Source organism: Morone saxatilis, unplaced genomic scaffold (genome assembly GCF_004916995.1).
Source record: "Morone saxatilis isolate NCDOM2014 unplaced genomic scaffold, NCSU_SB_2.0 Contig12, whole genome shotgun sequence".
NCBI classification, from domain to species: Eukaryota; Metazoa; Chordata; class Actinopteri; family Moronidae; genus Morone; species Morone saxatilis.
Window position 1 is genome coordinate 5,205,699 of NW_023339674.1, and position 15,382 is coordinate 5,221,080.

General features: G+C 40.3%; 1 protein-coding gene across 2 annotated transcripts in view; it reads right to left on the reverse strand.

Annotated features, from left to right (window-relative positions):
* LOC118321748 (disks large homolog 1-like) overlaps positions 1-15,382 on the reverse strand; it is a 104,781-nt gene that overhangs the window by 45,643 nt on the left and 43,756 nt on the right. For both annotated transcript variants that reach the window (XM_035653223.1, XM_035653224.1), the window contains exon 5: positions 1,667-1,720. In XM_035653223.1, coding sequence (XP_035509116.1) covers positions 1,667-1,720 — 54 coding nt within the window. The remainder of the gene's footprint in view (positions 1-1,666; positions 1,721-15,382) is intronic.

Genomic DNA, 15,382 nt, shown 5'->3' on the forward strand with positions numbered 1-15,382 from the left:
CACACACACACACACACACTGGTCGGGTGGCATCCCAATGGCCCATGTAATCCCCTTGGCTATAATCTGTGTCTCTGTGCGGTCAGATTAGTTTAGATTTTGAATTTCTGTCGTTTCAAACAGAGGGCACACTCTTCCATCAGCCAGCATGCGCAATGTGTCTGCAATCACCTACCATACACTCCGCACATATTCAGACTGGATGAAAGGCCACATAAATTTACTATAAACATAAAATATTTGTGTGGACAATAAAGCTTAGATTAAGGTTGATGTTTCCAATCTGTTATAATGTTTCCTTCTTAACAGAGCCCCTTTATTATTTAAATAAAGCATGACGAAATCAACTGACGTTTTCAGTAACACTGTTGGAAGATTATCAAAGTTTTAGCCTCTACGTCCTGTAGGCACAGTAGGTAGAAATGGCCCTGTGCATCTGCAGTGTGTTTGAATTTTAGGTTGACATACTAGATTTATGTCATTCTCATAATTTATCATTACAAGCATGAATCAAATTTCTTTGACATAAAATGACAGTCGACAACCACATCAGTGAAATTTGCTTGATATAAATCTTTTTCTCTCTCTCTCTCTCTGTGTTATATTCCAGGCAGTTCAGCAGGGAGTAATTCCACAGTAATTACATAATAAACTTATCTAACAACTACAGACACTGATTCTCTGTGGCAGCTGGCTACCAGTAAAATGACATCTGGATCCATCTAATTCTAGACTGAGCTTTCTGTCAAAATCCAGGACGCTGCTTGTGCATTTTTATGGGGGAGAAATATTGAAATTACGGAGCATTTTTAGTAGAAGCACCAAAAGATGATCTTTACACAGAAAATAATCCCTGATATTAATTTTTTTATGGTTGATGGTTAAATATTTACAAAGTTTCACAACTATTGTACTAGAATTTCATATGGAAACTCAGTACAAGATTAGAAATAGAAATATACGTATAAAAAAACCTTTCCTTTCAACCTTAAAACAACATTTACATGTTTTGCATGAGTAGAAACCTTACAGATTTGGATCAATTAAAATGTGTTAACACTGAGGATTAATAAATGCTTCTTTATCGAGGTGTTTCCTGGGTTTATAGGAGCCTTTGCTCATCATCATCAGAGCAATGTAGTAGACTAGAAGACTAGTGGTTGGTCTGCATGGGCTACTTTATTTTCCACCTACATGCTTCCTGATTGTTATGATTGTTTGCTGAAAAAGCTAATTCCACTTCTCCTCACTCTGTATGCCAAAGTGATAATTTAAGTGCTTAAAAGATTATTTAAACACTTCACATATATAATGAATGGAAAATGTTTGATAAAACTGCATTAATCCAATGTTAGACAGTAGACAGATGAAATAAATAAATAAATGAATTACAAATGAATCCCTACATTAGAGGCATCCATATTGTAACCATCACAAAACTCTCACCAGTAAAGCGTACAGTCAACCAAGGTGTGATCTCTATGTTTTATGTTAGATCCACGTACATGTAATATAATCTTCATCTTCAATCTGTGTGATTTAACCCTATTTGTCTTTTCTGAGGAAACTTGTCATAGATGATATAAACCGTAAGAAGTCCAGAACTGACCACAGAGATGTTACAGTATCAGCAGGGTGCAAAGTACACATTTGAATCAGTACTCACATATGGGGGGGTGTCGACGCTCTCGGTGTTGACCACGACTGGAGGGGGGTTGGCCTGCAAGACAGAACAGCAACATTATCAAACACTTTTAATTTGAAGGAAGTTATGAAACCAGAGACATGCAGTAGTTCGGATTGCTGATGGTGACCACTATGAAACTTAAGACTTAACACACATAAACACACGTTTGCACAGATCTGTGGTGTTGACTTACTCGTCTCATGTTTTGGTACAGCATGTTGAGTACATCTGCTACAGATTACCACCACGGAGCGACAGCATACACTGCATGACATACTGCACAGCCCTTATATTGGACAATACTAATACCGAACTGTAACAGACTGTTTTATAAAGCTCTGTTACTGCACCACAAAATACTATATCACAATACCCTGTACTTTTACATTTTACATTGTACTCTAATAGCCTGTTGGATATTGCGCTCTACTACTCTGTTCTCTCTATTCTTTGAATGCCAACCGCATTATGGCCTGGTTCAGTCCAGTACAGCATAGCTAGGGTTAGAGCAGCAGATGATTGACATTATATTTTCTCTTGCTTCCTACGCAAGCACAGCAAATGACAAACTTCACACTAGCTAATAAACAGCCACAAGGTGTCTTTTTCTCCTTGTATTTGCAAGGAGAGCATCAGCCCCCATTTTATCATTCCAGCCTTTCGCCTCCTGTCCCTACTTTTTCCCTTGTCTCCTCTCACTTTCTCCCCCAGAAAGTATTTAGCACTCCCCAGTCCAGCGTATCTATAGGTCTAGTCTCCTCTGAAAAACCAGCAATGAGCAAACCAGTCCGCGTAAGATAATGTGAAACTCCAGCTCTTGTTCTGCAGCCAAAAAGGTTCACAAATGAACCAGCTAACCAAGCATCAAACAAGCTAGCCAACCAAATGGACAGTCCACCCAGACTTCACTTCACAGCATCAGTGTGCAACAGAGCAGCAATAGCATCTATCCCTCTACACTAATCTCTACCTCTCTCATCCCCCCTTTTTCTACTTTTCTCTCTCACACACACACATGTATCATCTCATCTCTCTCTCTATCTCTCTCTCTCTCTCTCCACCACATGTCCAACTGTCTGTCAGTCAAGCTGACAGGATGCTTGATCCCACATGGGAACAGACACAGAGAGAGAGGAAGGGGGGATCAGAGGGATTATGGGTATGATGGGAGGAGTTAAATCTGCCTCCTCAACAACAGCAATGAGTAGCAGAGGGTGCAGACAGATGCACAGACATTAGTAAAAAAGGACAAAAATGAATGGTGCGGAGAAAAGAAGCAGAGGGAGGTTGTGAAAGAAATAGATGGAGGGGGCGAGCTGGGGGATTATACAGTAAGGCTCATTGATGATGAGAAGACACTGAGGGTCATGCTGACAGTTGCAGCTGTTAGGATCTGTGTGTCTGTGTATGTCGACATGAATTCAAAATCTTGCATGAATAAAAGAACCTATTATCAACAAAATGTAGAGCATAAAGGTAAATGTATAGCATAAAGGTAAATGTATTTAGCTAGATTCCCCCACTGATTACAGATTACACACAGGTCACATCAGGACCAGTGAACATCACAAGGGGTCCATAGATAAATCTGAGGGGTCACAAGATTAAAATAAAAGATAAGATAAAAAAAAAAGTTACACATAATATTTTTTTTCATTTTTTTATCTAAATGTTTCTTTCACCACTTCTGGCCTCCTTCAAATGAAAATGAATCATGTGAAACAACCTGAGGGGTAACAATCACTGCTCACAGTAAGGCCATAACCTGCGATGTGGGGTCACAAGTAGACACAGTTTTATTTGAAGAGGTCACAAGGTTCTGATCTGAACTGTGTTTGTCTCTGCAAGTATTTTGATGAGCCACATATAATCATATTGACAAAGATAACCAGTCAGTTCAGCATGCATTTATGATTCTGCCAAGCCTTTGAAACCTGTAGAATAATGAAAGGTATGTTCTTCAGTGAACTTCAGGAGTTTTCAGTGTATTGACTGACTAAAAAATGCTTCATCTGACAGCAGGGTAAGCTCAGCCTTTATGCTTACTTTACCCAAGCAACTACCTGCCTAAAGTTAACTTGTCTGTCTCTTGCTGACTCCTTCACCATTGTTACAACATCACTTTACAAAGCACACAACTTATTTGTGTGTGTGTGTGTGTGTGTGTGTGTGTGTCATTCACAGAGCGACAAATCCAGTGCGTTAGTCAGCTAGTGATTCCATTGACACGACATGTCAGACTGCCCACTTATGTAACATCAATATGAGTGTGTCAGGGTGTGTAGATGGGGTTGTGTTACATGAAAAGGCCAAAAGAACAAACGTGCAAAGATAAACAAACAAGCACTCACACACAAACACACAAACACATGCAACATCCATATCCAGACAGTGTTTTTTTTGTTGCACTATGGAAGTGATTGTTAGCTGTTGCATAATTGCTGTTACACCAGCTGTGTTACCATGACAGTATGGCCTGGTTCAGTCCAGCACAGCACAGCTTAGAAGATCCAGACTATCAATGGTTTTCTCATCATCATAGTTCTCATGCTATGCAGGAAGGTTGTTTGTGTGTTTGTGTGTTTGTGTGTGTGTAGGCTTGGGAAATGATTTTCCATCACTGCAGGGTGCTGGGTTGAGCTACTACACCATCATCATAATAATTCAATTATCAATTAGCAGATGAATCATGATAAAATAAACAGAAATCAAGACTCCCAAAATGACGCACAGCGGTTTGTTAAATAATCAATCAGTGCAACGTGCCATATTATGCCATGCACCCACACACACGAAGTGAAACAAGAAAAGTCACGAACCGAATTGGGCAGATCGACAATTGTTGCACAGTAACAGCTGCAACGCATCAAAGCTTTGTTTCTCTAACGTCTGACCTTACATGGTCAACACTGTGCTACTTTAGATTTCATTTATAGTACAGAAAAGCCAGCATTGAGGTGAAAACACAAATACTCCTCTCCTAATATTACTATCCACTCTGTCTTTCGATCCGTGTGCAATGAAACTCCATTTGACTAATGAGCTAATCAGATGAAGCGTGACTCTAATCAAATCAGAATGGCCATGCTAATTCCGCTAATCAGGCTATCACTACCTGCTATCTCTGATCAATGTGCCCACAGCAGATGTACGGCACAATGGCTACCCAACCAACAGCTAATAAAAGGCAGCTGTATTCTTGTCCTTAGCTCACTCTAATACAGTTTATACACACACAGGTCCAGTTACACATGGATTAGGGCTGCGTGATGTTACGACTGCGATATGATTCACCATTAGTGGGAGTAATGACATTTGTACCACAATTTTCATTTTCACTAAAAAAGTTAATCAAATCGTGATGATGTGACATTTGTTGAGGTCTGTACCAAACACAAGCCAGGTCATCCCTGCTACAATAAATCAATATAATGTCACACATTTTACCTTTATCAAATAAATGGCTGCTTTTGTGATTTGGATATTGCATTTGGCCACATTGCGATAATATTTCGATTAATTGTGCAGCCCTAACATATGCTGTTTTGATTATATGAGTGGGATGTTGAAGTTGACCATCTCCACTTTTACACTGCTATTACTGTATCATCATTCTGTGATGTTCAAATAAACGCAGGCTTTATTTGTATGTTTGTATGTCTTTTAGTTTCCTACGTTTCAGTCCACACACACAGTGAATATACTGTAATTCTGTAGACAGTGCAGGTTCAACAGCTCTGGAACATGACAAAAATAATGGCAACATTACAGTAGTGACCTTCCACTTCCACAAATGTCTCCACCATTGTGGTCAGATATAAATGCAACACTGGTTTAGCTTACAGCAGCCAGTTTACGGATACATGCAGACTTCTCATCACATGGTGGTATTGTGCATTTGATGGAGACTGATGTTACAAATTACATTTCTTCCCGTCTCTCTTTGTCCCATCATTCCTTTAGTGTCTAATATATCTTGACAAGTATTGATTCCAGGAGTACTTTAAACATTAATGGAATAGCCAATCAATTTGACTACATAACTTGTGTTCTGTTTCACAATAAAGAGTTATTCTTTCCACTTTTTGGGAATTTAACTTTTTTACAGATATTGTGAGAGAACAGGAGAAATAGTCCAATCAAATTTACTGAAAGTATAGTCCTCTGTTGCTCTGTGATTTTCCTTTTTGTATTTTATCGTTTAATAAGGTAAAATAAGACGAAGTTAGGCAAATAAAAACCCTGTGAAAAATGTTGTATTTGATTAATTGTTTTAATGTGCACACGTGCAAACTGATTGACTCCCAACTGACCACTATCCTAAACTGGTTGAATAGTTGGGCAGCAGGGTGTCTGCACACTTTGGTGTATGTAACAATAAATCAAAAGCAAAGAAAACTGTGTGCATCTGCTTCCTCCAGTTTAATGTTAAATTAGTTCTATAACAGTGAGGAATCTCCTTTAGGATCAGCGGACTATCACTATCTATTGTAAGTATCCATCCATCTACAATCCCACCATTAAACCTACCTGCACATGGGCCTGTATTTGTGGAAAGTGGTGTATGAGAGGCATGTGTGGGGGCGTTTCCATTGAGTGTGCAGTCCAGATATACGTGTCATTTGGCCACGCCCTGTTCCCAGCCTTTCCCTTGGCTTTGCTCTTTGTGGGACTCTTCTTCACACTGTCCCTCAGGTTGGGAAACTTTCCTCTAGAGCCCCTTGTGGCCAGGTTGGTTGGCAGCGTGCTCCACCCATATCCGCCCAGCCCTGAACACAGGGGGAGCTGTGGCGAGTGAAAAGGGTGGATAGAAAGTGACTGGGAGGCGTGAGGAAGAGGAGAAGGGCAGTGGTGGTGTTGTTGGTACTGCTGGAACAAAGAGTGGTGGCTAGGTGAATGGAGCTGCATCTGCTGCTGTTGGTGGTAGATTTGATGTGTTGATTGCGATGAAAGCAGGTGACTTGGCGACGCCGGTGGATGGTGCTGATTTTGACAATGATGCTGTAGCTGATGATGACTTGGTGATAGGTGAAGCTGGTGGTGGCTTGGTGAGTGCAGTAGGTGATTTGGTGATGGTGGAGCCAGCTGGTAAGTTGGCGATGGTGGAGCTAGCTGATGACTTGGAGATGCTGGTGCTATGTGATAGTAGCTAGGAGAGGGAGAAGGAAGCAGATGTTTCGGCGAATGGCAGCCATGATTCGGCGAGTGGGGATGGTGCTTTGGTGAGTGCAACGGTGAAGGTTGCAGCTGGTGATTTGGTGTCTGTATTTGCAGTAAATTCTGATTATGCTTCGAATGAGAATGGCTCTTCCCTGACTTGGCCTTCCCTTTGCCAGATTTGCCCTTTGTGGATCCACTGCTGGGCTTCTTGGGGCTACAACAGAACTCATGGCTGTGGAAATAAGTGGTCATAGCTACAGAGATATATAAAAAGTCACACAGATATCTTATTTATCGTTTTATGTCACTCTCACCACATTATCTTCTTTACATAGATGATAAAAGGGAGTAGCTCCTCAGAATGACTTGTGTCCAAATAATGTAGGTCATGCCTCTCCCGAACAACCAATCCTCCTCTGTGTCCAGTACAAAGTTGGTATTCCTGCCTTTCCTCTCTCTGCTGAATATCCGTGTGTCTCAATGTGTTAAGGTCACTGGAATATCAGAAATTAAAATACAATCCCTCTTTTGTTTCCATTTCTTCTCCCTTGTGGATTGGAGCATCAGTTAGTCCTGCAAAGCAAAGCATCCTCCCTTAGAGGGGCATTTAACCCTCCTCTTTTCGGCTTTCTCCCCTTACGGGCACAGTGAACCTCTTACCATCCCTCAGGGTAACAGGGTCAGTAGTAGGATAAAAGGTGTGGTCCCAAGAAGCAGCAGTAGGTCCACTTACACAAGTTGAGCCTCCTTTCAGTCCTTTCTGCCAGTTTCTGTAGAAGATGTGAGTCAGTTAATGCGCACCAGTGGAAGATTCGTCTTTCTTATCCCGTGATTACGCCCCGCTTCAATCGTCAGTCACTCACAGTTACTCATATTATCCACCTATGTTGCTCTGGCTTTGTATCTGAAGTGTTGGTAGCTCTGTAGACGATGCAGTTTGATTCATATATTCCAAAAGAAAAGCAGAGACAGTAAAACAGGAGTTTACTCAGGTCAGATTCCTATGTTGAAATTCTTTTTGTTGTCAGATTAGAGTTCATTCTGTCCATCCAGAAGGAATAAAGGTTAGAATGAGCAGAAATGCCTTGTCTTCCTTGTTTCATCTTGTCTTCATTTGTCTTTCTGTTATCATGATTGGATATTAGGCCACATCTCTAGGCACAACTGTCTTTCTCAGCCTCTCTCATCTTTCTATGCTGCCTCCCTCTCTGTCTGTCCCTCTCTCTCTCTCTCTACAACTCTCCCTCTCTCTCCCTCTTTCCTGGACTAGCCAATTAGGGGCTTCCCTGGACTCCTGCACATGACAGCAGCCAGGCATGACTAATCGATAGGCGACCAGGGACAGTGATACAGCGCTCAAAGCTCAGTCAGTGTGTGTGTGTGTGTGTGTTTAGAATGAACGGAGAGCTGTGATTGGTGGAGGGCAGTGCCTTCCATCAACCTTTGTCTTGTTCTTTTAAAGCATCACAAGGCAGGCCGGCCGGGTCAGCTGAAATACAGTCTATGAAATGCCTGCTGTGTGTGTGTGTGTGCGTCTCTATGCGTTGGCCTACTTCCTTGCGAGAATGTGTCTCTCTGTTTGTGCGTGTTTTGTGAAGTTTTAATGGTTGTTGAAGGTAGTAGGCATTTAAATCTACAGTCTTTAAGAAGGCAACCCACTACACACACACACACACACACACACACAAGTCCAAGACTCCAGTAAGTGTAGTGTAGTGATGATCAGGTAAAATACAAAGCCAGTTCAACCAAGTCTATTCAGGAGCTTCAATGCAGTAAAACAGTAAACAGACCTGACAGTAAACACTGCAAATGTCTCTCCTCTTTTGGTCAAGGATTGGATGTATGGTGCCACTGGTTACTATGGCAACTCAATAGTTTTGAGTGCCAAACAATCTTGTGTCTTTGTATTGTACGGAACGTTTGCACCAAATTCAAATTCAATTATGCCCTTATTTAAATAATGATTTGTCTCACTCTTGAGAAAGCATGTCATCCACTAATCGCAGGGTTGAAGTGTCCTCCTAAATTGCTTCCATTTAGTAATTTTGGCTTGGCTTTTCTTAGCAAAAACACTTAAATGTGATCATATTTTTGTACAAAATATTATTGTAGTATTGAAACTAATGTCTTGTACTGGCACTAGTACTGAGCAAAATACTTAAATACACAGCCATTCACAAAGAAACAAATTGATTTGTCACATTATTGTTAAAACCACAGACATCAGAATATCTAAATACACATTGAATAAATCTATTAGTCAAGCAACCTTAACAGTATCTTTATATAATTACATGGAAATGACTAAAATCATCAATATTCATTTTACAGTGATGTGCAGAATGACCATTTTATATAATATTTTAAGATATTGGCCACTATCTTGAATATCAATTTAATCATAGCTTCTGGCTTCCTACAGCGGGCTACAGCTGCCATTTGACAAAGAACAGGAGCTGCCATTAGTTTGTACAAAGACCTGGACAGACACACATCTATTCTGTATGGGGTCCAAGCCTCTATAATGTCAGCTAATATATGCCACAACTTGCCCCAAACCAACCCAATGAGAGAGAGAGAGAGAGAGAGAGAGGCCGATTAAAAAGCAGCACCCATGTGGAGAGCACAAATAGATGAAAAGAGGTTGAGGGTGGTTGAGAGAAAGGCTGTTATAGCGTTTCTGTTAGTGTTCCCTGTGTAAAGTGCTGCTAGCGCTGCAGGCTAACCGCTCAGTCAGGAGAGGATGAGCATGGAGAATAGGCTGTTAGCATCACAGCGCTAGATGAAGCCCACACTAATATAGCGCTAGAGGGCGGGGTGAGGGGGGGCGGGTTGGTTGGGTGGTGTTGAGGAATGGTTGAAGACAAGAGATGAAACAAAGATAAGGGGATGGGGTGGTCTAGATTGAGTAAAGGGTTAAGCTTGGGGTTTGAGTTTGAGTTTAATTAAATACTGCAGTGTTACCAGGCCAACTCACTAGCATAATCTGTCATCCAATTTCTACTGCCTGATACGATGACTATATCCATACCAAAGAACTGACAAAACATTACCCTCAAATATTGTTACATATAAAACATCTGAGTCAGCGTGCCCACACCATGTCAATCACTACTTAGTTTTCTACTCCCACTCCCTTTTGACACGGCTCTGAGAAGAATTATTAAGAAACACATCAAATGAGTCTATCCAGCTTTAATCATATATTCTGTAAAATGGTTTGCTTCATTTGCTTAATTGAATCCTCGCTTTATGTTCAGGGTCAGACTGACCCGATGATGAAGTTTACAAATCCAGGAAAACCACCCTCATTTACTGAGTGTAAAACCTTTTCTGCTCCACTTAATTAGTGTAATGGATATTAATTAGTCTAGTGATCACGCACACATATTACTCTTTAGGTCAGTCTGACTCAGAGTGAGAGTAGCTGCTGAAAAGGGTCAGACCATCAAATTCAGGCGAAGCTTTCCTTACACAGAAAAAAAGTGAAGGAGTGCCAACACAGCTAAAAAAACACCACTCATGCTGTTGCCTCTGTGTCTTTCTTAATAGCAAAAGATATCAAGTGAGAAAGTCATCTACGATTACATTTACTTATATTCTGTCAGACAATGCAGTCCCACTACTCTAACCTTAAATCCATTGTTAAATCCTCTGACAACTTGACATCTCTTTTTGCGGTTCCTCCCAATGGTTTCTTCCAATTCACTCCTCATCTCTAAACTCCTTCGCATTTTCACTCCAAAACTGATCTCTGACTGTGCCAAGCAGAATTAATGAGGATTGAGCATCCAATAGGGAAAGCAGACATACAACGCAAAGCAACATCTTGGCTAGAGGCTCAAGTGCTTGAAAAAAACATTTGACTAATCAGTTATCAGGTTTTGTTCCAACTCCACAGTTTGCAGGGAGAGGAGATTGTAAATGTCACCAGCAGGGGGCCTCAGACTCCACAGACAGATGGAGCACTGATGGGAGACTGGAACACACAGATATGATGATGCCACTCTACAGTAATGTTCCCTCATTATTACTGAGTTATTTGTTTAAGCTGTCTGATATTATCAGCATTGATTGACAGCATGCATGATATCGTACAAAGATAGTGCTGCATCTCAAATCAATTTCTAACAAACTCCTAGAACAGATAAGAAATGGTCGTGGAAATACATGCACACAGGGACACATACACATTATCATGCCAACAATTAAAGCATTATAACATCAAACACTGATGTTAGAGGGAAACTGGACACTACCACAAATAGTGTGTACGACATTCCATGGTAAACATATCTAATGCTTAAGAATGATAATTAAATAACTAAAGTATTGCAGAATGTAACAGTTTGTCAGTATAACACTGACATCAGCTCTATTAACATTTAAAGGACTAGAGTTTAGGATTTAGTAGCAGATTAGCAGGTTACAGATTACAACTCCCTCGCCTCACCCTCCCATTTGAAGCATGTAGGAGAAACCATGGTGGCCAAGAACCTCACAAAAAATTTGAAAGGCCCTCTCTGGGGCCAGTGTTTGGTTTGTGCCTTCTGGGCTACTGTAGAAGCATGGCGGTTCAACATGGCAGCCTCTGTAGATAAAAATGGTTCATTCTAAAGAAACAAAAACACAATTATACACTAATAAAACATGCCTATGAATATTAAATTTCATTTCTGAAGCAGATCCTCCTAAATGTTACACACTGGACCTTTAAGAACACAAACTGGTTTAACTGTTCCTACATACTACTGACTGCACTGATCTAAATTCTTAATGAAATGGACACAGAGTAAGTGAATAACGGCTGTAGAGACGCTGACATCATCTGGAGGTAAAGAATATGAGAACACTGCATCCCAACAGAGCAGAGCTGTGTCCTCCATGGATCCAGTGGGTGATCAGACATGTGAGGTTACAGCCTGAGATACAGCCATATATCACACAAGCAGCACCAACAACATGGCAGAATGAATCAGCATTAATTTAGGGAGTGTGTCGTGGTTAGAACAGGGGTTTGTATTGGGATGGGGTTGGGAGGTCATGGTATGGTGTGAAAAGCAGAATCATTACACAACTAAACTTTAATTGCAAATTTGTCTCATTGGCATTTAAATCTATGCTGCATTTTGATATTTTATGTTTGTGTTAATAAATAGAGAGAAGTAAGAGGCTTTTACTGTAAAACCTAGATGATGGAATGAGATGAGAAACACACACACACAGCACTGATACCATCAGCGTATCAAGCAGTTATGTCTAACGTGTTAACCAACAATTGCCTGATTAAGCATTCAGCAGAGACAGAGTAACATGAGCGTCCCACTGGAGTCATACCTCTGGCCTCCTGATGAATCAAAGTCCAATACTCCAATAGTTTGGTCTCCACCACATCCTGTCAAAAATGTCTGGATCTTTACCTCCTTGTATGCTTAGCTTTCTTCACCATGAATACTCAGCTTGTCTAACTTGTTTGTTAGAAACTGTTTTACATGAGAGTTTGGAGACAGAAGGACTTTTTTGTCACAGCTCATTGAGGGTCATTTTAGTTCGGAAAATTTGACTAAAATAAGCTAAATGCTGTGTAGGAAAGCAAGGTTATTTGATTAATTCAAACATTTAAATGTGCACAGTGAAATGTTCTTGTAAACAAAGTTGTTTACATTCAGTGTTACTCACCAAAAACACATTGTGCACATTGTGGTCTACCAAGCCACAGGGATGCACTCATTCTGCATAAAACAAACATTTTTAAAAACCTGCATTGTTTCCATCCATGCTGTCGCTGCAAGCTGTCTTTTTCTTCCCTGCCTTTGCTGGCGCATTGCTTTGTTTCTTTGCGTGTTACCGCCATCTGTAGACCAGTGTAATAAGGTGAAACAGCAATCCAAAGTTATATGTGCTGATTTCTCAATGTCTTATGTCAGAAAAAGACGTTCTAGTATCCTTATATGTCTGTAACCAAAACAATCTGAGGAAACACAATGTTTCCAGTGTGTGTGAGTGGGCCGCTGTGGCATGCTCTTGTTTTTTGCATCCAAGGGCTAACTACATGCAGTCTGACTACATAACTGTGCAGTATAATTGATATAAAAGAAGTAATAGTTAGACCTACTACCACTGTGGAGTTCTTGCCGTCTGTGTGGGCAGAAACAAAGAGATCTTTTACTGCCTATTATATGACAAAGCCCAAGAATCCTGCACATTTGCATTCACTTTATTGACAGCACTTTGTTCCTCCATCAGGTAATATTCCTGATGAATAATTTTACCTGGCGAATGTCGGACGACCAAAGTGATGTAAATAAAGTGATTCACTGTGATTCTTTGGTTTCTTCAGTCGAGGTTTTTCAGTCCTTTCTTGGTGTGCAAGAAGTTTATCTGAAGGCCCGTTTAATAAAAGACCCCTTAACAAAAAGTTATATTCATTTGGATTCTTTCCCAACAATTTGGCTCAGGAAATGTTGTAGGGGATGAGACCCACATAGTTTTATCTTGAGTTAATGGAAAGCACAGTTTTAAAACAAAGAATACATCTGTAAGTAGAATTTCTTTGCTTTTATAGTCAATGAACTGCAATCCAATACTATCTCTAATTATTCAAATTACCGTAAGCAGGGCTATTATGTGCTGTAATGGGATCTGAGAGTTAGTAGTGGGGTGAACAGGGGTAGAACTGAGTCTTTTACACTCTCTATAGCAGACTTCAGATGAACCTCCTCCTCTCACGCTGATTGTTCACCTCAGGAAATTATCCTACTTGTGGTGCTGTTGGGGAAGATCACTTCCTCAGCTCAGGACGCACGGTTCACGGCTGGTGCTCAGACTACAATACTCTCTCTTTTCTCATCTATGTGTGTCACCCTCTGTCTGGTGAAACCTTAGCTTACTCTGCTAGCTATAGGCTGGTTGTGCCTCACTCCAACGGTAAGCCAAAGAATCAGAGTGAAGTAATACTGCTGTAATGGTATTCTCCGTTAAGGATATGGTCTCAGTGTCAGTTGCTCTGCCTCTTTCTGTCTCTAGGTGTCTACTGTGTCTGCCAGCCACGAGATCTCATCCTCTATGACTTAATTACAAACTCTGTTTTCTGTGTCTAGAGATGCTGCCCTTTGTCGATCGCTGCCAGAGATCAAGGAGCTGCAACCACTACTGCAACACAACAAAAAAAGTTATTTAAAACTATGCAGACTAACTTTGAAAACTGTGGGACCTACTTACAAAGAGGCAGCTCATTAATTCCTCCGCCAGTTCTATGGTTTATTACAATAACACAATCAGTTCTCTAAAGACTCACATCAATTTATCTATTAATCTTTGGATTAATCTACAAAAATCTACAAAAGCTTAAAAAGTAGTGAAAACTGTCCTTGTGCTTGATTTTTCCAAACAACTGTCCAAAACCTAAAGATATTAAGTTAACTATGACATATGGCAAAGATGAGCATCAAATCTGCACACTTGAATCTACAACCAGCAAATGTTTCCGATTTGACTTGAAAATTATTGAAATGATTAATGAATGAATTTATGAAGTGAGTTTATGAATTATAAACGATTGCTGATTCATCTTCTGTTGATCGACTATTCAATCAATAGACAGACTGTTGCAGCTCTAAATGACTTAACTACAAACAAAGAAATTAATTTTAGGCTTGAATCCAAGCAACTGTGTGAAAGTCAAATTAGAAGTTATTTAATTTTGAACTTTCATTCAATTCTTCCAGAGAATTGTGAACCAAGACATCATAACACATTTAAACCAAATATACACTAATAGTACACTTTTTGTTTTACATTGTTACAAAAGATCTGATCATAAAGACATGATGTTATGGTACAACTTGTCAGGGGGGTCTAGATGAGTCTTTCTGGTGGCAGGCAGGTGCTAAGGTGTGTCACAGGAGGCCAGTGAATTACATTGCATTAAACTTTAATTTTAATCAAGGAGCACACTGACACTGGCCAACAAGAAGGCACAACAATTACAGGTCAAGGGGGAAAGCATCACTTACATGGGACAAAGTTCCCTGTTGTCTTGTATGCTCTGTGTAACAATAGCTTTTCCAATTAAAATCTGTGTCTTATACAGTAATGAGCCTGTCACTTACTGTAACACATCCGTGTGTGACTGCATGTCAGAGGTAGCCATATCATTCTGCTAATGTCACACAAGCAAACAATGTTGCTGTGAGATAAAACCCTGACTCTCTAAAGCAAATGTAACAATATGCAAATGCACACATCATTATCATTTATATCCAGTGATGAAGTTTTCATGTGGTAGCAGTTAATAGGTCAAGCCTTCAGTAGTGTCAAACCCTTCCATACTAATTACAGTAAGATAGATGGAGCTGTCATTACGTTGTGTTCAGCCTCATTAGTTACTAGTCATATTAAGTGATTGCTCGTGGTCAGCTAATCTGAGTTGATTATATCAGCATAGACAGAGAACAGGCTGGAGGAGCCTGATGGAGAGGGAGGAGAGAGTGTGTGTCTGTGTGGAGACGTCTGTGTGCGTGTGTGTGTGTG